This window comes from Phocoena phocoena, chromosome 1 (genome assembly GCF_963924675.1).
Source record: "Phocoena phocoena chromosome 1, mPhoPho1.1, whole genome shotgun sequence".
Classification (NCBI taxonomy): Eukaryota; Metazoa; Chordata; class Mammalia; order Artiodactyla; family Phocoenidae; genus Phocoena; species Phocoena phocoena.
Genome location: NC_089219.1, coordinates 126,960,373 through 126,980,045, shown reverse-complemented (window position 1 = coordinate 126,980,045; position 19,673 = coordinate 126,960,373). Strand labels below are relative to the sequence as shown.

General features: G+C 41.3%; 1 protein-coding gene across 1 annotated transcript in view; it reads left to right on the top strand.

The window, feature by feature from the left end:
• SCYL3 (SCY1 like pseudokinase 3) overlaps positions 1 to 19,673 on the top strand; it is a 33,269-nt gene that overhangs the window by 7,774 nt on the left and 5,822 nt on the right. The window contains exons 2-9 of the mRNA XM_065881000.1: positions 1,284 to 1,469; positions 3,310 to 3,423; positions 5,389 to 5,445; positions 6,550 to 6,652; positions 8,059 to 8,170; positions 10,096 to 10,173; positions 12,283 to 12,422; positions 13,074 to 13,258. Coding sequence (XP_065737072.1) covers positions 1,284 to 1,469; positions 3,310 to 3,423; positions 5,389 to 5,445; positions 6,550 to 6,652; positions 8,059 to 8,170; positions 10,096 to 10,173; positions 12,283 to 12,422; positions 13,074 to 13,258 — 975 coding nt within the window. The remainder of the gene's footprint in view (positions 1 to 1,283; positions 1,470 to 3,309; positions 3,424 to 5,388; positions 5,446 to 6,549; positions 6,653 to 8,058; positions 8,171 to 10,095; positions 10,174 to 12,282; positions 12,423 to 13,073; positions 13,259 to 19,673) is intronic.

The window sequence follows — 19,673 nt, the reverse complement described above, 5'->3', positions numbered from 1 at the left end:
ATATGCATTAAATTTTTTGTTATTGTCACCCAGGTTTCTGAAGCTCTGATCTTTTTTTTTTTTTTAATACTTTTTCCTCTTCTTTAGATTGGTTAACATCTTCAGGTTTACTGACTCTTGCCTCTGTCATCATCATTCTGTGTTTCAGTCCATCCATTGAAGTTTTTATTTGTAATATTTTATTTTTAATTTCCAAAATTTCCATTTAGTTCTTTTATGTAACATTCATATCTCTTCTGAGAACGTCTATCTTACCACTTATCTCATAACTCTTTCCTTTACCTCTAGGGGGAATTGTTATAGTAGCTGCTTCAAATTCTTTCTGATAATTCTCTCTCTGGTTTATATGGTGGTCAATCTTGGGGTTGATATTTGTTGGTTGTCTTTTCACATTTTCATGGTTCTTTGTCAGTTGAGTGACTTTGGATTGCATTCTGGGCATTTCGAATGTCCTGTTGCGTAGACCTTGGTTCTGCTGTAGTCCTCTGGAGAATATTGATGTTTTTTGTTTGCAGGCAGTCAATCCCCTTGGGTTCAAGCTTCTTCTTTTTGTTTAACTACTCGCCTTCTAGCCTTCCTGTGCATGGTAGTTCAAACCTTAGTTCATTTCTCAAAACTTTGCCATGCTAGTTTGGGTCTGTCCTATGCGTGTTTGGTTCAGGGGTTAGTCTGAGACCTGCGTAGGTATACAGATAACTAGGGCATCTCCTTTTCCCTCCCTTAGCTCTCTCTCCTCTGGGACAGCCTCCTCATACTCAGCCCTGCTTTGGTTCTCCTGGCCAGAAAGATGGCAAGGTTTCTCTCAGAGTTTTAGCCACGTTTGCTGCACTGCTCTGCACCTGGGGACTGCCTTCAGTGCACAGCTGTGAGAAGGGACATTCCCTGAACCAGGAAACTCCCCCCAATGGGTGACTCCCCTCCGTAATCTACGTGTTTTTGTTTACTTTTCAGAGTTCTTAGGTAGTTGTTTTTGGCACTTTGTTAGGAGTTTATAGCAATAATCATTGGAGATCTAGGCTCTTGGGGGGCTTACCCTCCCATAATGGAACTGGAATTCTCTGTAGAGTAATGTAAATGTTGGTAAAGTGAATACTGTCAGAACAAGTCACGTATTCTTCTCTGCCTTTTTTGGAACTTGGGGGGTAGGTGAGAGAGGTAAGAAGCTGGAAAAGACCTTGAATGTAAGTATACATTTTCTGACTTGACTACAATGTTAATGAAACTATAGTTAATCTTGTTTTGAGTCATTAACTTCACCAACTCTTCTGTTTATATTTTTAAAGCACTTGAAGACACTTCGTCACCCTTGCTTGCTAAGATTTTTATCTTGCACTGTGGAAGTAGATGGTATTCATCTTGTCACTGAGCGAGTGCAGCCTCTGGAAGTGGCTTTGGAAACATTGTCTTCTGCAGAGGTCTGTGCTGGGATCTATGATATATTGCTGGCTCTTATCTTCCTTCATGACAGAGTAAGTAACCTGGACACAGTCTGCCTCACAGGCTTTCATGTAGACCGGGGGTGGGGTGGTGGGAGGAGGCTGATATATGGGGTAGTGCTGGTGAATTACGGTATGTGTAGAAATCATATAAGTTACTATTCTTATCAGAAGGCTTCCTGAGGGAAAACAGCATACAAGATGCTACAGACAGACAAGTGGTTTGTCGAACAGGCAACAAGTCCTTTGTCCCTGGGCAGTTATTTGTAGAACTTTATTTCAGTTTACTATAGTCTCTCTCTAGTTTTGGATAAGTCTTTATATAAAAATAGCTACAGCTGGTATTTGTTATTAAGTCAAGATAAAAGTTTAGTAACATCAGTGCTGCTGATGGACCAACCTTCCTATTTGTTTTCAGGAGTTTTTTTTTTTTTTAGATTTTAAAGAAAGAAATTAGCATTTCTTAGAAAGAGGCAGAGTTTTACACACCCCTTTCCATTCAAGTAGGTGGTACCAAAGAGAGATAGCCCCTAACACTGTGGCAGTGTTTGCTATGAAGGGGATAGAGTATTTTGTTTACTTCTTGTCTATTTCTTAACAGTATTATTGAGCTACTGTTTGTTAATGGAATTTACATTCTGAAGTATTAAGGCCTTTGGCAGCCCCCCTCCCCACCCGAGATTTAAAAACACCAGTTACAAGTTAGAAGCACTTGCATTTGACTCATCTTAATGTGTTTTTAAAACATTTTCTGTTATTGGGAGACAGAGTCTCCAAATATCACTTTGGATTTATCATCTCTTAGAGTATGTCTAAGATTCACATAAGTAGAATTATTAATGACCCACTGTGGAGGAATATTTTCTTTGTTGGAGAAATGCATGAACGTGGTAAAAAGTTTGAATAGTATGAGGGTGCAGATAGGGAAGAACAAGTCCCTGCCTCATCCTTGAATCCAGCGCCCTACTTCTCTCCATTGACAACCATGATGATCAGTGTGTTAGTCCAGAGATATTTCTTGTGTGTATAAAGCAGACATCTCTGTGCTTATTCTCCTTGGCTTTTTCCCAAGCGGAAAGACACATGCATACTATTTTAAGCTTTCCTTTAAAAAATATATAACTTGGAGTGTTTTATATAAAAATGTGTACATATTTGATCTGGTGGGTAGAATATTTAAAATGCACTTATCTACTGGAATAATTTCTGGTTTGGAGAAAAACATACTTCAACCCTGTTCTCTTTTTCTTCCCTCTCATTTATTTGACTGTACTATTTTTTATAGTTTTAAATTTGGCTCTTCTGTGGTCTGTGGGATATTTCTGGTGGTCCTTATCATTCCATTTTCCTCTTCTTCGGGCAGAATTTTTTTAATGCCTCCTGACAAGATTTCAGGTGAAGTGGATCTGGGTTCATGATAGAATGTAGGTGAGAAAGAATTTAGAGGAGAAAATTAATACAGTAACCTATGGAAGCAAAGATAAATCGTACCTTTAAAGGCATTTGAAGCATACAATGTAGGTTAAAAAGACTTGCAAATTTATGTTTAAGGACACTTGTATCTCCTGACTCCCATGGAGATGGGGTTGTGTAATATCCCTGCAGTGGCTTTTACATCTTTATTAACCTGCCTCACCAGGCAGGGGGAGATAAGCCTTTCTATTGTGTTTTTTCCCTTTTTTCTAACCTCATAATGTTTAAGCAGCCTCATTCAATTTGTCATTCCTTAAAGTTGTAGTTCTGTTTATTATGCCACAAGTAGGAAGACTTGCCATAATTTTTTTTTTTTTTTTTTTGTAATGAGTACTTAGTTTTTTAAAACTTCTACTCAGAAAATTGGAGTGGCAATCTTCTTCCTGTTCTTTTTTTCCAGGGACACCTCACACACAACAATGTCTGTTTATCATCTGTGTTTGTGAGTGAAGATGGGCACTGGAAGCTGGGAGGAATGGAAACAGTCTGTAAAGTTCCTCAGGCCACACCAGAGGTAAGCCAGGTGACAGGCCCTCTTTGTTATTCAGAATTTGATAGCATTTTGGTGTGTGGTTCTCCTCTAGGGACTTCCCTTCAATGTTAGTGTGGTCTCAGATTCAGAGACTTGACTTTTTTGTCAATACTCATATCCATAGAATTGTGGGATTTTACTCTCCAGGGGGAGACTAGGAGTCATTTATTCTTTTCGCCTTATTCTATACTTGAGGAATCAGACTGAAAGAGGTCGAGTGGCTTGGGCAAATTTTTAATTAAATGCCCATCCTCTGTGCTCCTGTAGTAGCCTGTACTTAATTTTCCCACTGAATGTTTAATATTGAAATTACCTTCATGTGTCTGTCTTCTTCACCAGTGGTTGAGCTTCTTGAGGGTGATAGTCTCGTATACTTATCTTTATATATCCACCTAGAATAGTGCCTGGCACATATTAGGTACATTAGAAATGTTCACTGAACAGTTGTTCAAGTTGTCCAGAGTCATACACCACGTCTTAAGAGCTGTGCATCGCAGCTGCTCCTGGTGCCGCGCTGTGTTGTTGCTGCCTGTGGTACTTCTTGAACAGTAACTTTGTCTGACAGAGATCTACGTATTTCCCTCCTGGGTTGAGCAACCTTGCTCTTCTCTGTTTTGTTTCCTGTTTTCACCATTTTGCATGTTGCCACTAGACTTAACTCTTTTTAAAACAGAAATACCACTCCCGTCATAATTTCCCTATTGACAGGGTGGCTCCCCGACTTACTGATGAGGTGGCTCCCCGACTTCCTGGCTCGGCCTAATTTCCCATGTTCCCTTGTGTGCAGCTTCTACATGGGGGCCTTGTTGCATGTGCACCTTCAGGGGCTCTGGCTCAATTCAAATGCTCCTTCCACCACGAAGACATTCCTTTTTTATTTCTGCCCCTGTTGATCGCTTTCTTCTCAGAAGTCAGCTTACATCTAGTTAGTATACTAGGACGTAATTCTTCCTGTGGGGTTCGTACTAGATTCTTTACCGTGGCATACAAGGCCCTTCACAGTCTCCTCCCCAGCCTACCTTTAGCTCCGTATACCTCTCAGTTATTGAGCTACACTCCGGTTGCATCCTGTTGCACGCATCTCAGCTGTGTTCTCATGGGTGGTCCTCTTTCACCCTCTTCTTTCTTTGTGTGCCATTCTGTTGCTGGGATGCCTTTCTTCCCCTGGGTTCTCTGCAGGATGTAAGATCCGGCTGACGCCTAGCTGAAGTCTAGATCTGGCTAAGTCTCCTCTTTGTGAAGCCCTCCCCCAGGCGTTCCCTACCCAACAAGAGTAGTTCCCTCCTAGACTTCCATGGCACTCAGCCAGCACACGTTATCGAAGTTCTTAGTTTAGTTCTAGGTTGTGAGCACCTGGCTGGGGACGGGGATTTATTGCATTCATTTTGTATTCCTGGTGCCCTAAATGGTGCTTGGGACATATAAGCTCTTGAAAAATAGTCTTTGAATCAGTGAATGAATGTACTTGTTCTGTGGATGTTGGCTTTGTCTCTGTAGTTTATAAGATCCTCATATATCTCATGTGACAGCAAACCTTATGATTGACTTGACTCAGTGAGCAGATTAATGATAGATTTGTTCTCTGCTGGAGAAGTCTTTTATTTGTTAATATCTATGCAGGATGAAAAAGAAGTATTTCTAATTTCCTTATAAGGAAATCAGTTACAGAGATGCCTCTGAACACCAGAGGGTTTCTGTTAAACCAGCTGAAGGGGAAAGGAAAGGGAACTCGTAATTTATTTTCCACTAAGCCTTGCGCCATGCCAGGTACCATATCTACATTTTTTAGTTATCAAGATTTTAAATTTATGCATTTAATGTGTGGCATTGGTTTGAAGGTTTCATTGCTGCTGTTTCCATTGCTCTTTGCTTTTGTAACTTAATGTAAGAGATCAGTTCACCAAACATATGCTTGAATTACTTTCCTTAATTTATTTCTCTGTCTAGTTTCTGAGGAGTATTCAGTCAGTAAGAGACCCAGCATCTATCCCTCCTGAAGAGATGGTAAGAGGATACGCTTCAGATGTAATGAAGGCTTCTTTGTGTAACTGAGTATGAAACTTTAAAAAAACCTTTCCTCTGCCCACCTCTTTCTTTGCTAAGTTATAGATGCCTCATAATTCCTCTGGCCTTGAAGGCTTCTAAGACTTACTGTATCATCACAGCAGAAAGCCTTTTTCTTGACACTCAGCTTACATTTTTTGGTCATATAGACACCCGTGATAGTGCTTAAAGATAAGAGGTACCTCAGTGTGAGCAGGGTTGGCGCTTCATAGCTATTTCATGGTAAGTCTTTGTACATTATTGGAAGCCATGAGAGCTGAGGAAGCAAGACCCTGGCCCTTTTCTGTGCTTCACCCAACCAGTCATCTGCCTATCTGGCCATTAGTTGGGATTCCAAGATGTAAGGAAGGGCAATTATTAATATTATGGTGGTAGTAAAGAAAGAGTATATTTACCAGTAAATTCAAAAGCAGCTGCTTTCTCTAAATTTTTTCTTAACCACTATAGACATTGACCCCCAAAGACATATTTAGTGTGCTTTACAGGAAATACAAACCCAACTATAAGCTTAAGTATAAACCTAAGACTTGAAATAACTCAGGTTTATTCAAATCAGTACTATGTATATATAGTGGTGTTTTTCAAACTGATGATTTGTGGGTTTTGAATCAATTTAGGGGTCCTGACCAGCATTTTAAGGGAGAAAAAGAAAGGAATAAAGTAGAAAATATCATTGGACGTGTTGGGTAGTAAAGCTGAGTACTGTCTTATGAAAATTTTGTTTCTGATATGTATTTATACATGTATGTGCATATGTTGATAATGATAATTATGATAATTTTTTTTCTCTGGTTTGCAGTCAAAAATATTTTTGAAAGCCACAGACATATATTCTGATCTTTTTTCTTTTTGCCCTTGTTTGATATTATTAGTATCTGATAAATTCTATTCACTAATAGTTTTAAGAGCCTATAAATTAGTGTGTGGTAATATGTAGTTAGCTTTGAGTAAATGAATGCAAAAATGGGAGAAAGTGCTTCAGAGAAAAGTAGAAATGGTTTGGAAAGCAGATCCTCTGGTTTTAATGGTCTTTACTGCTTTTAGCTTCCAGAATTCACAACTCTGCCAGAGTCACACGGACATGCCCGGGATGCCTATTCTTTTGGGACATTGGTGGAAAGTTTGCTCACAATCTTAAGTGAACAGGGTGAGTTGGAGTTATGCTGCTGCATCCACAGAATAAGTAGGAAAATCATCCATGGCTTGTTTTCTGTGTATTCAGAGAACTGCAGTCTTTGATCATAGTAAGGAGCAGTTGCTTACCAAGAAAGTTGTTTAGGGCAGATCCTAATAGCAGGGAGGGAAGAAGCTTCGGGTTTCTTTACTTTGCATAGTTAAAAGAATTTTAGGGCTTCCCTGGTGGTGCAGTGGTTGACAGTCCGCCTGCCGATGCGGGGGACACGGGTTTGTGCCCCGGTCCGGGAAGATCCCACCTGCCACGGAGCGGCTGGGCCCGTGAGCCATGGCCGCTGAGCCTGCGCGTCCGGAGCCTGTGCTCCGCAACGGGAGAGGCCCGCGTACCGCAGGAAAAAAAAAAAAAAAAAGTTTTAAGTAGGAAGCACTTTGAACTATGGCTATGAATATCATATGTTATTATCTTATTAATTGGTATTGGTATTTATGGTCTAAAGACGATTCTTTATCAAGCCAGCCAATAAGTAAGTGAATGCTGTTATTGATGTATATGTAATGATCTGAAGAATAGAGTAAGATTCAAAGTTTTTTCTTAATTTCTAAATCAAGATTAACGTTTCTTTATCTTTTTTTCAAAGTCCTTTTGGTTCTTTTTCTTTGTGATTTCATTTACTCATTACTTTTTTCTTTTGTTGGCCCTCAAAGCCCAGGCCACTGAACACATAGGTCTCTTCTGAGCTCTCTGGCAGCCTGCTACACTCTCCTCCAGCCACTCCAGGCCTTCAGTCGTCCACCCTTTAAGTGTACTGGGGTCCATGTCTCATTAGGCCCCTTACTGGCCTATATCTCACATTGCTGCAGCTCTAACGCAGTTTCTTCTTCCCGGTTCACGCAGTGCTCTGCAGTCACAAGCACCATTCAGCTGTCAGCTCTGAGTTGTCCCAGCCTAAACACTTGAGAATTAAACCCTAAGGCATTCTTGGTGGATGATGGACTCACTTTTCTTCACTGTGTCTAGAATGGAGGCAATTATGTACCACCCCCGAGAGAATTGAAAATATAGTCATTCAGATAACTTCCTGTGTTCTGTGGGTGAGGAGACTTGGTTGAAAAGGCCCTCAAACCTGCCGCTTATTAAACCTCCTCCTCTGGGCCTGAGCTGAGTTAAACTGACAGTCAGGAAATGAGAGGGCTTCCAAGGGGAGGCACGTGAGCACGGGCTTGGATGTGTTGTCAGGACAATTTTCTACACCTGTCAAGGAGCTTGGCTTCAGGAAAGCAGGAAGCTGTTCAGCAACAGCCAGGGCTTTGTTTGTTTGGGCTTTTACAGGTTGGTTTTTGCTCTCGTCAGTCTCCAGCTATAGAGGTCCTGAAAAGAGGGAGACGGCATTGGAAACTAACTGTCGCTCTGGATTTCAGTTTCAGCGGATGTTCTCTCCAGCTTTCAACAGACCTTGCACTCAACTTTGCTGAATCCCATTCCAAACTGTCGGCCAGCGCTCTGCACCCTCCTGTCCCATGACTTCTTCAGGTAAGGGCGCCTGGTGTGACACGCTGGCTGCTCCCCACTGATGCCCGCCTGCTCTCTTGTGGGTTTTGCTCCAGTGGTGGGTGTTGGAGGACCAAATGCTGCGGTCCTTTTGCTGCTGTTGTTGTCCTTCTTTATTAGAAGAGAGTGAATCATGTCCACATGGGAAAATAGAGGGAGAAATTGGGTTGCCTCTCAGCTTCCTATCACAGATAGGAAGTTTTCGAACTCCTTAATTGTCATGGAGGCCTGGGTCTAGAAATTATAGCTGGATTACTTAGGGCTTCTGAATGTGAAGAAGCTAGGCTATGTCCAGTGATTTACAGTTGGAAGTTAATTGAGGAACTTAATAAACATGGCCTCTCCTTTTTGCTGCCATTGTGATAGGAGTCTGTTATTGTTGAATTTTACTCGGGTGGGGGTGTGGAAATGAGCTTATTTTTCTTCAGGCGGAAGATTGTTTTCTTTGTTCAGTGATACGTGATGGAAGAGCAAAGAAGTCAATTTAGTGGGAGGGCACAGTGTAGCTGTTAATACTGTCGCTGGATTCAGATGTTTTTGAACCTCTTCCAGGTTAGTTTTAATTATGTGTCCTTTATTTTTTAATTTCCATGACTGCAGATCTTCTGCACAGGTTAACTCCACATTCGTGACTTTTATTAGCAAAATCAGTTTTATGTCAGTTGTGAAACGAAAAATCCTATGTGTTTGCAGTCAGAAAGCCTGAGAGAAACCAGAGTGAAGGGAAAGCTAATATTATCCCTGGAGGGGGACAGTTACCTCTAAGGATGGGGGTGTATATTATTAAACAAGGCAGAGGGGGTATTTTCCTTGTAGTTACAAGGGTTTTGTCACTTATGCTCCAGGGAAACTGTTCAGACCTTTCCCATTATGAGTCTTTTAACCAAGGTTTTTCCATGTCTTTTTGGGTGATTCATAGTGATACTTTATCTTGGTATAGAATCTCTACAAAGCAGAATCCTTTATAGTAAATAGATGCTCTCACTACCGTGTGTGATAAGAGTTCTTTAGTAAGAATTATGTGTTAAACAGAGATGGGAGAGGGAAGCCAAAACCACACACCGGCGCCCTGTCCCCCAAATCTGATTGTTACACGAGAGGGGAAAGCCCAGCCAGAGGCGGCGGCAGGAGGAGGAGGGCCAGCAGCTCCCGCTGAGGCAGCCAAGCCAACCTGATTGCACTTCAGTTAAGGCTTTGTGCTTTTTCTCTGCCGCTGAGCCAGAGGGAAACAGGTGTCAATGTGAGGAGTGGAGACCCAGGAGGTCAGCTCTCCTGGCGGGGGCTGCAGGCTGCTGCTGAAGCGTCCTTTCCAGGGGCGACGTTGGCTTGGAGCTGAGTGGCCGCGGGGCTCTCTGGAGACCCTGCAGGAAACTGACCACTCCTCTCACCGTCTTCCCTGCCTGGCTGCAAAAGTGACCAGACAACTACAATGGGAGAACCGAGAAGATTCCTGTGACTTATACCAGAAATTCCTCTTTCCCCAACCCTCTTTAATAGTTTTCACCAAAGGAGACTTGAGAATTAGCAACTATTTTGTAATGGTAATACCATTTCTCCCAGGATAGTTCATGTAACCACATCCTGTTACAACAAAACATTTGGATGATTATGGTGATGATTAAAACCACAGTGTTTGTTAGCGTTTGTGTATGCACATGTGTGTGTGGTTAAGCCTGTATCCTCTTGACAGATCTCTTTGATATTCTTAAAATATTAAATTCCCTGTGGACTTGTTCCATAGTATTTGTCTTATAAGCTACTTAGTTATAATAGAATCTTCCAAGTGGCACAGGGGAATGATTCTTTGTTGAATGTTATTGTGGTGTGGTCTGCGGTTATTGCTTCAATATTTGACAACGCCATCTTTAATCTGTTGTCCTGCATCTTTTTTTTTTTTTGGCATTTAGGAATGATTTTCTGGAAGTTGTGAATTTCTTGAAAAGTTTAACATTGAAGAGTGAAGAGGAAAAAGCTGAATTTTTCAAGTAAGTTTAGAAAATTCAGGCCTTAAAATTCAGTAACTTGGGTTAAGACCATGTAATCACTTCAGGTGTCCTAGAGAGGATGAGTCAGACATTTGTTTTCTTAAAGTTTAGTGACATTTCCTATACGTCAGGCTCTTTTCTAGGCCCTGGGATGGATAGTTCTGGTGAGGGAAACAGATACAGACTGATAACCCTTAAACAGTGATGGAGCTTGAGGGGGTCGTCCTGAAAACAACAGAGGACGGGGGGGAAGGAGGTTAGAGAAGAGGTATTCTAGGCAGAGGAGCAGCATGAACCGGCACACAGAGGCAAGACACAGTATGTCTTGTGTGAGGAATGATGAGCGCTTGGGTCCTGCTGGAGGGTAAGGGGTGGGCACCCTCGGACGTGGCACTTAGGAGTATTGACACTGTTGGTAAGCAGTGGACTTCAGGCCTTGAAACCATCAAAGGAGTGAAAACGGGCTGTGAGATGGCTGTTTCCCCTTGGGTGGATCGCTCTGTTTTCTATGGAGGGCACAGGTTTATTTCACATAAGACTTGGATCGGTTGGTAGACTGCAGTAGGCCAGGTAGTAAATGTGAGGCCTCATGTAAGGGCAGTGATGGTACAGTGAAGAAGACACAGATAAGAAATACTAAAACAGACTGACAAGCCTTAGTGATTATCACCAAAAGAGTTAGAGAATACTGGAGGAGAGAACCTACATGCAGAGAAAATGAAGAATTTGGCATTCAGTGTGTGTGTGTTTGAAGTGTCTGTGGGACTTCAGGTAGAGATGTACGTGGGCATTTGGGCAGATGGGTCAGAAGCTCAGGAGAGAGGTCTTAAGCTGATGAGCTAGAGGCGAATGTGAGGCTTCATCAGCCTGTAGTTGGTGACATTGCCCCATAGAAGGTGGGTAGCATGAAAAGTACAGTGACCCAAATGTAACCCTGGGGCACACAAACTTGTAAGGGGGCCAGTGGGGAGGGAGTGGCTGATGAATGAGACAGAAGCAGTGGTTGGAGGAGATTGAGAGACAGCCAGGAGGCTGGTATTCCAAAGGAGTAGAAAATTTCAGAAAGATAGGAGCAGTCAACAGATACCTGTTCACTTAGCAGTCAGGAGAGCACTGATGACCTTGTCTTAGAGCTGTTTCAGCAGAGCGAATCAAACTGCAGTGAATTGAGAAGTGGGTGGAAGGTGAGAAAGTGGACTTTGGGTAAAATCTCCTGAAAAGCTCGGAGAAGAGGAACATAGAATTGCTAAAGAATTGCCAATGGAGTCAAGGGAGGATTTTTTTTTTCTTTTTAGGAAGGATGTTTTTAAGGCTGGAAGAGACAGGGGAGCATGTTTGTAGGCTGATGGGACGGAGCTGGTGGGGGAGTGAGGGAGGAGTTGAAGATGCAGTTTTGTTGGGGGGCTGTCAGTGCATGGCCCTGGGGGAGAAGGGGGTGTTGGGGCAGTGGCTCAGTGGGGGTGACCTTCAATAAGAGGAAGCCCTCGCATCCATGGAACCTGAAAAGGAGCTGGGAGTGAGTTTGGGTGTGGACCGGTTTGTCGATAGTGGCTGAGGGGCTTGCAGGAGATAAAGCATGGTGGGGCCTGTTTCCCAATTAAGGAGGAGGCAGGATTACCTGCTCAGGGTGATTGTATAGTGGCGTTTTACTACTGCCAACACCTGATATCTGTGTATTTCCTAACTAAGTGCTTGTACATAGCTTGTTTTAATGAGTAACAAAAGTTAGTATTTTGTTTACCGTGGAAACTTTAGATAATGTAATATGCTACGTCTTTTAAACTTGAGAAAGTACCTTTTATTGACCAGAAAGCCTCTGGCTTATTAGCGGGGAGAGAAGACACTCTTGCTATTAATGAGGGGCCATTTCTTGAAAAAATTTTCCTAGCTTGGATTGGAGGTTGTGTATGTACTGACTATCTGGCCTTGCCTCACACCTTCTTTGTTTTTCTTAAATACCTGGGGACTGACCTAGCTACAGTTTCTCTAGCTACATTTCAGATTCATCACTTTGATGGAAGTGGAATAAAGCTGCATGTGTCTAAACTGTACAAGTGAGTTGATACAGTGTCACAGCCAGTTTCCCAGGCTTTCCTTCTTTGCCCTCAGGTTCCTCCTGGACAGAGTCAGCTGCCTGTCAGAGGAATTAATAGCTTCACGGCTGGTGCCTCTTCTGCTTAATCAGTTGGTGTTTGCAGAGCCAGTAGCTGTTAAGAGTTTTCTTCCCTACCTCCTTGGCCCCAAAAAAGGTGAATTTTTTTTCAAAGTATTATTGGTAATTACGGAGTTTGGGAGTTATTAGTCCATATTTGAGCAGTGCAAGATAATTTCATGGTAATCTGAATCACCTGGGGAGCTTTTTAAAAATTTGCCTGTGCCTGATCCACTGGTTCTGGGACAGAGCAAGGATGGGTAAATATGTATTTTGAAAGGTCCCCAAATGATTCTGATGCATGTCTCTGTTGAATAACCTACCATAACTACTAGGAAGGAGAGGACCGTCAGCGCCAACTCTTGTTGTAGCATTTAACACACTTCCTGGCTTTGCGGATGAAATTGCAACAATCATATCCGTTGAATCTAGTATATGAAATTCCTCATTGATTAGATGTAAGTATATAAAGAGCTGTCGACTCAGGATTCTATTAGAACATAAGGTTTCTTTGTAAATAGTACATTAAGTATGATAGAGTATTTCAGAAACACTTCTACAAGGTGGAGTGTGATTAAGACAGTTAAGCCTTGAGTAATTTGGGGTCAAAAGAAGCACTTCCCTTTGGTTTGGGAATTTAGAAGAGCATTTAGAACGTGTGTGAAGTTCTGGGCTCAGTTTCTGCGCTGGGCTTCGTGCTCCTTTCACCGAAGTGACGCGTTGTTCTTTCGTCTGACCTGGGGAGAAGACGGTGCGAGGGGAGGAGCCCCTCGCCTGCTCTCGCCAGCCCTGTTCCAGGCGCGGGTGATCCCCGTGCTGCTGCGGCTGTTTGAGGTGCACGAGGAGCACGTGCGGACGGTGCTGCTGTCTCACCTGGAGGCCTACGTGGGGCACTTCACCCAGGAGCAGCTGAAGAAAGTCATCCTGCCCCAGGTAGGGGCGGGGCGGGTGCCCACAGCGCTGTCTAGGGGAGGAGGCGGAGCCAGGGCCCACTGCGGGTGCTGGGGGCAGGGGAGCTGGGAGGGAGGGGGGCTTTGGAGCGTCTGGGGAACAGCTGAGAAGGCCTGAGGCAGAACTTCAGTTTAAATGCCTCCTGGGATCCAAAGGGCGGGAATTAAAGTTGCATTTCCAGGCCAGTCACACAGGCAAATCAGTTAAACTAACATATTTGGTTTTCACCTGTATATAACCTGAAAAACTGTAATTCTGTTTGCTAATTCTTTGGGGGAAAACTAACAAGATTCATTTGTGGGATGCTTTGTGAACATAAAGTGCAAGTGTCATAATTAAATTACTATAAAATCATTAAATTATAATGAGAGGAACAGGGGATGATTCCTGTCAGTGGTTTTCAGCCTATCAGTCAGCCACCAGGGAGCCTGTTAGATTTGCCCACTCCAGGGCTCCAGGTTTGTATCGGTTTTCTGTAACTGAGGTAACAAAATTACCACAAACTGCGTGGCTTAAAACAAGAGAAATCTGTTCTCTTATGGTTCTGGAGGCCAGAAATCCAAAATGAGGGTGTCAGCAGGGCTCCTTCTGAAGGCTCTAGGGGAGAATTCTTCCTTGCCTTCTTCCCAGCTTCTGGTAGCCCTTTAGCGTTTCTTGGCTTGTAGCCGTGTCACTCCAATTTCTGCTTCTGTTGTCACGTGGCCTTTTTTTTTCTTTTTCACGTGGCCTTTTTATAAGGACACCAGTCATTGGATTTAACCCAGTATGACGCATTTCAAGGTCACATTCTGGGTGGACATGAATTTTTGGAAGACGCTATTCAACTCAGTACAAGGTTTTAAAAGATTTTATCAGTCACATGGTATTTTTCAAATAACTTGTTTTTCTATCAGATTAATTTATTTACAAATTATAAGGCCTGGTTTTATGCTAGTTCTTGTGCTTAGGTACTGGGGCCCTAGAGGTATGTAACACACTTCCTGCTTTGAAGGAGAGAGTAGGTCGGAAATAGATGTTTGTTGTCTGTGTAGCAAATCACCCCAAAACTTAGTGCCTTAAAATGACAATCATTTTATTAATTCTCACGGTTCTTTGGATTGATTGGGCTCAGTTTGGGGGTTCTGTTGTTCCACATGATGTCAGGTGAGGCAGCCGTCATCTGGGGCCCCATAACACATCCAGAATAGCCCCTTGGCACCTTGGAGGGGAAGGTTGAAAGGTGGGCTTACCTGGGGCATCGGGACAGCTGGGGCTCCCTCTCCATAAAGCCTCAGGACATTTCAGGGCCCCTATTCCCCCATGTGACATCTCCACATGATTTCCTTAGCAAGGTGTGTGGACTTCTTCCATGGCTGCCCAAGGCTACCAGAAGTGCCCAAGCAGCCTTCTTGAGGCAGAGATTGGAAACTGACAACATTGCTTCTGTCACATTATCTTGGTTGAAGTGAGTCACAGAAATCAGGCCACGTTCACCATGGGGTGGTTTTATACAAGGGTGTGGATACTGGGTGTGTGGTTCACTGGGGGCTGGCTTTAGAGCCTAGCTACCACAACATAGCATTTTGTGTTTACATCTGCAGCAGTAGTTGTCACCCTACTTGTAGTTGTTTGTGTCTGAAAATTTAGAAGAGGAATGAAGCACTCTAACTCTGAAATAGAGATACCATCACAGGTCTCAGAATTGGCACTGAGCTGAGGTCAAATAAGTAGATACTCAGCATATGAAAGGCAATGAAAATTCTCAGTGGAGCTACTCCCCCGTAGGGGAATAACTTGACTGATTTCAGTGTTCACTTTGGGAGCAGTGGAAGATGGACTAAGGGAGTTCAACTAGGAAGTTACTAGAATAGTCCTGCTAAGAGATGACAAGGACTGGGGAAAACATGGCGGCAGTGATTAAGGGTAGAAGGGGTAGGACTCAGTTTCTCACTAGATGGGAGAGTTTTGAGGATGACTCTTGGGTTTTTGGCTTTGGTGGTTTCTTATTTTATGATTACCATATTCAGTTGATAGAATTCTAACCATGATTTAGTTTACTTGTACAGCTTTGTTTCGAGAAAGTGCCTGGTTTGTTAGCATTGGACATGTTAGTCATTTTATTGAGTCCTGTTGGAAACCTTCATCTTGGATATATGAGGAAACTGGACCAGAATAATGAAGCGATTAATTGGCCGAGTCATATTGAGAACCCCTGGCAGAGCAAGGACCAGAGCCCAGGACTCCTGGTAGCCTTGTGTCTGGCTGGTGCACATGCTTTGCCTGCCATCTTCCTTATATATGTGTTTGTCAATTCAGAGCAAAATCTCTCCTGATAGCTCCATGTGAATGTCTTCGTCAAGATTCTTCTGGCTGCAGGTAACTGAAACCCACTTAAACAAGCTAAAGCAAAAAAAAAAAAAAAGGAGAGAATTTAATCAAAGGATGTCATTCTGCCTTACATGGAAATCAAGTGCAGCTGGGACTCAGCCATATGGTCTTCATTGCGTTCCTTTGTCTTTTGACTTTTGAAGACCAGCTTTATTTGGTGTACACATGGACAAACATTGTTGACCCATAGCTTCTAAGTTCACTCTCCTCATTTTAAGCAAACCTCAGAGATAACCAGTGTCTCTAAATTCCAGTTTTTGTTACCGGGAAAGAGATCATAATTGGCTCAGTTTGGGGCAGGTGTTATATGCGTCAGATATAAAGAAGGTTTCAAGGTCCTATCCTTCTGGGTGTATAAAACTGAGAAGAGGCCAAGGACTGGTAACATAGCTCTTAGTGACCTAGATGAGTGTTTCTAAGTGAGCTCTGCAGAATATTGCCAGTCCATGTACTGTTTGTTATGGTTCTGCAATGAGGTGAGTACAGATATGGAAAATTAACATTTAAAACCTTTTTTTTAAAAAATTGAGGTACATTATTGATATATTCATTTCAGGTATACAGGAGAATGACTTGATATGTGTGTATATGTATATATATTGCAACTGATCACCACAATAAGCCCAGTTACCATGTGTCACCATACAGAGTTACAAAATCTTTTTCTTGTGATGACTTTTAAGAATTATTCTGTTAGCAACTTTGAAATATGCAATACAGTATTATTAACTATAGTCACCATGCTGTACATTATATCTCCGTGACTTTTTTATTTTATAACAGGAAGTATGTACCTTTTGACCCTCTTCACCCATTTCATTTCCTCCCTACCTCCTCACTTCCACCTCTGGCAACCAATAATCTGTTCTCTGTATCTGTGAGCTCGTTTTTCTGTTTGTCCTCTGCCCCACCACCACACACACATGAGTATTCGTCTTTCTCTGTGTGACTTACTTCCCTTAGCATAGCATAATGCCCTCCAGGTTGATCCATGTTGTTGCAAATAGCAAGATTTTATTCTTTTTTATGGCTGAATAGTTTTACTGTGTGTGTACTACATTTTCTTTATCCATCAGTAGACACTTAAATTGTTTCCATATCATGGCTATTGTAAATAATGTTGCAGTGAACATGGGCGTGCATATATCTTTTTGAGTTAGTAGTTTCTTCTTCAAAGAAATACCCAGAAGTAGAATCACTGGATGGTATGGTAGTTCTATTTTTAATTTTTTGAGGAACCTCTGTACTGTTTTCCATAGTGGCCACACCAATATAAATTCCCACCAACAGCACACAAAGGTTCCTTTTTCGCCACATCCTTGCCATCACCTGTTGTTTCTTGTCTTTTTGATAATAGCCATTCTGACAGGTGTGTGGTGATATCTCACCGTGGTTTTGATTTGCATTTTCCTGTTGTTTAATGATGTTGAGCATCTTTTCATGTACCTGGTGACCATCTTTCTGTCGTCTTTGGTAAAATGTCTGTTCATATCTTCAACCTACTTTTTAATCAAACTGTTTTTGCTTTTGAGTTGTATGAGTTTTTTGGTATATTTTGGATATTAACCTCTTATCAGATGTACAATTTGCAAATATTTTCTCCCATTCAGTAGATTACCTTTTTACTTTGTTGATGGTTTCCTTTGCTATGCAGAAGGTTTTTAGTTTGATGTAGTCCCACTTCTTTGTTTTTTGCTTTTGTAACCTTTGCTTTTGGTGTCAGATCCAAAAACTCATCATCAAGACTGGTGTCACAGAACTTGCTGCCCATGTTTTTTTCTAGGGGCTTTATGGTTTCAGGTTTTATATTTAAGTCATTAACCCATTTTGAGTTAATTTTTGTATGTGGTATAAGATAGTGGTCCAGTTTTCCCAACGCTTTATTGAATAGACTATCCTTTCTGCATTGTATGTTCTTGGCTCTTTTTGTCATAAATTAGTTGACCATATATGTATACGTTTATTTCTGGGCTCTCTATTTTGTTCCATTGACCTGTGTGACTGTTTTATGCCAGTACTATACTGTTTTGATTACTATAGCTTTGTAATATGGTTTGAAATCAGGGCGTGTGATGCTTCCAGCTTTGTTCTTCTTTCTGAAGATTGCTTTGGCTCTTCAGAGTCTTCTGTGGTTTCATACAAATTTTAGGATTGTTCTATTTCTGTGAAAAATGCCATTGGAATTTTGATAGGGCTTGCATTGGATCTGTAGATTGCCTAGGGTAGTATGGGCAGTTTATTAACAGTACTAATTCTTCCAGTCCATGAGCACAGAATATCTTTCCATTTATTTATGTCTTCTTCAGTTTCTTTCATCAGTGTCCTATAGTTTTTAGTGTACAGGTCTTTCATTTCCTTGGTTAAATTTATTCCTAGGTATTTTATTCTTTGATGCAATTGTAAATGAGATTGTTTTCTTTCTCTTTCTGACAGTCCATTATTAGTGTATAGAAATGGTACAGATTTCTGTATATTGATTGTGTATTCTGTGACTTTACTGAAATCATTATTAGTTCTAAAAGTTTTTTGTTGGAGTCTTTAAGGTTTTCTACATATAGTATTATGTCATCTGCAAAAAGAGACCATTTTACTTCTTACTTTCTGATTTAAATATCTTTTTTTTTCTTGCCTAATTGCTGTGGCTAGGACTTCCAATACCGTGTTGGCAAGAGTGGGCATCCTTGGCTTGTTCCTAATCTGAGAGAGAAGGCTTTCAGCTTTTCAGTATAATGTTAGCTGTGGACTTGTCATATATGGCCTTTACTATGTTGAAGTATGTTTCCTCTATACCCAGTTTGTTGAGAGTTATCTTGAATGGATGTTGAATTTTGTCAGATGCTTTTTCTGCATTTATTGAGATGATCATATGATTTTTATCCTTCATTTCGTTAATGTGGTGTATTACATTGAATTTTTGCATATGTTCAACCATCCTGGCATCACTGGAATAAATCCCACTTGATCATGGTATATGATCCTTTTAATGTATTGTTGAGTTTGTTTTCTAATTCTGTTGAGTATTTTGGCATCTATATTCATCAGGGATATTGGCCTGTAATTTTCTTTTCTTATGGTGTTCTTCTCTGGTTTTGGTGTCAGGGTAATGCTGGCCTTTTAAAAATGAGTTCCCTCTTCTTCTGTTTTTTGGAAGGATTTGAGAAGGATTGGTATTAATTCTTTGAATGTTTGGTAGATTTCACCAGTGAAGCCATCTGTGTCTGGACTTTTGTTTGTTGGTAGGTTTTTGGTTACTGATTCAATCTCCTTACTTGACCTGTCTGTTCAGATTTTCTATTTCTTTATGATTCAGTCTTGATAGGTTGTATGTTTCTAGGAGTTTATCCATTTCTTCTGGTTTGTCAAATTTGTTGGCATGTAATTGTTCATAGTAATCTCTTGTGGTCCTTTGTGTGGTATCAGTTGTAGCATCTCCTCTTTCATTTCTGATTTTATTTGAGTCCTCTCTTGGTGGATCTCGCTAAAGATTTGTCAGTTTTATCTTTTGAATAAATTAGCTCTTAGTTTCATTGAATTTTTTTTCTATTGTCTTTTTAGTCTATTTCATTGATTTCTGCTGTGATACTTTCTTCCTTCTGCTAACTGTGAGCTTCCTTTGTTCATCTTTTTCTAGTTTCTTGAGGTATAGAATTAGTCATTTATTTGGGATTTTTCTTGTTTCTTCAGGCAGGCACTTACCACTATGAACTTTTCTTAGAACTGCTTTTGGCTGTGTCCCATAGATTTTGGTATGTTTTATTTCCATTTTCATTTGTTGCAAGGTATTTTTTGATTTCTCCTTTGAATCATTGGTTGTTCAGTGGCATACTGTTTAACCTCCACGTATTTGAATTTTCCAGTTTTCTTCTTGTAATTGATTTCTAGTTTTTTTACTGTCAGAAAAGATGCTTGATGTGATTTCAGTCTTCTTAAATTTATCAAGTCTTGTTTTGTCACCTAACATATGATCTGTCCTGGAGAATGTTCCGTGTGCACTTGAGAAGAATGTGTGTTCTGTTGCTTTGGCATGAAA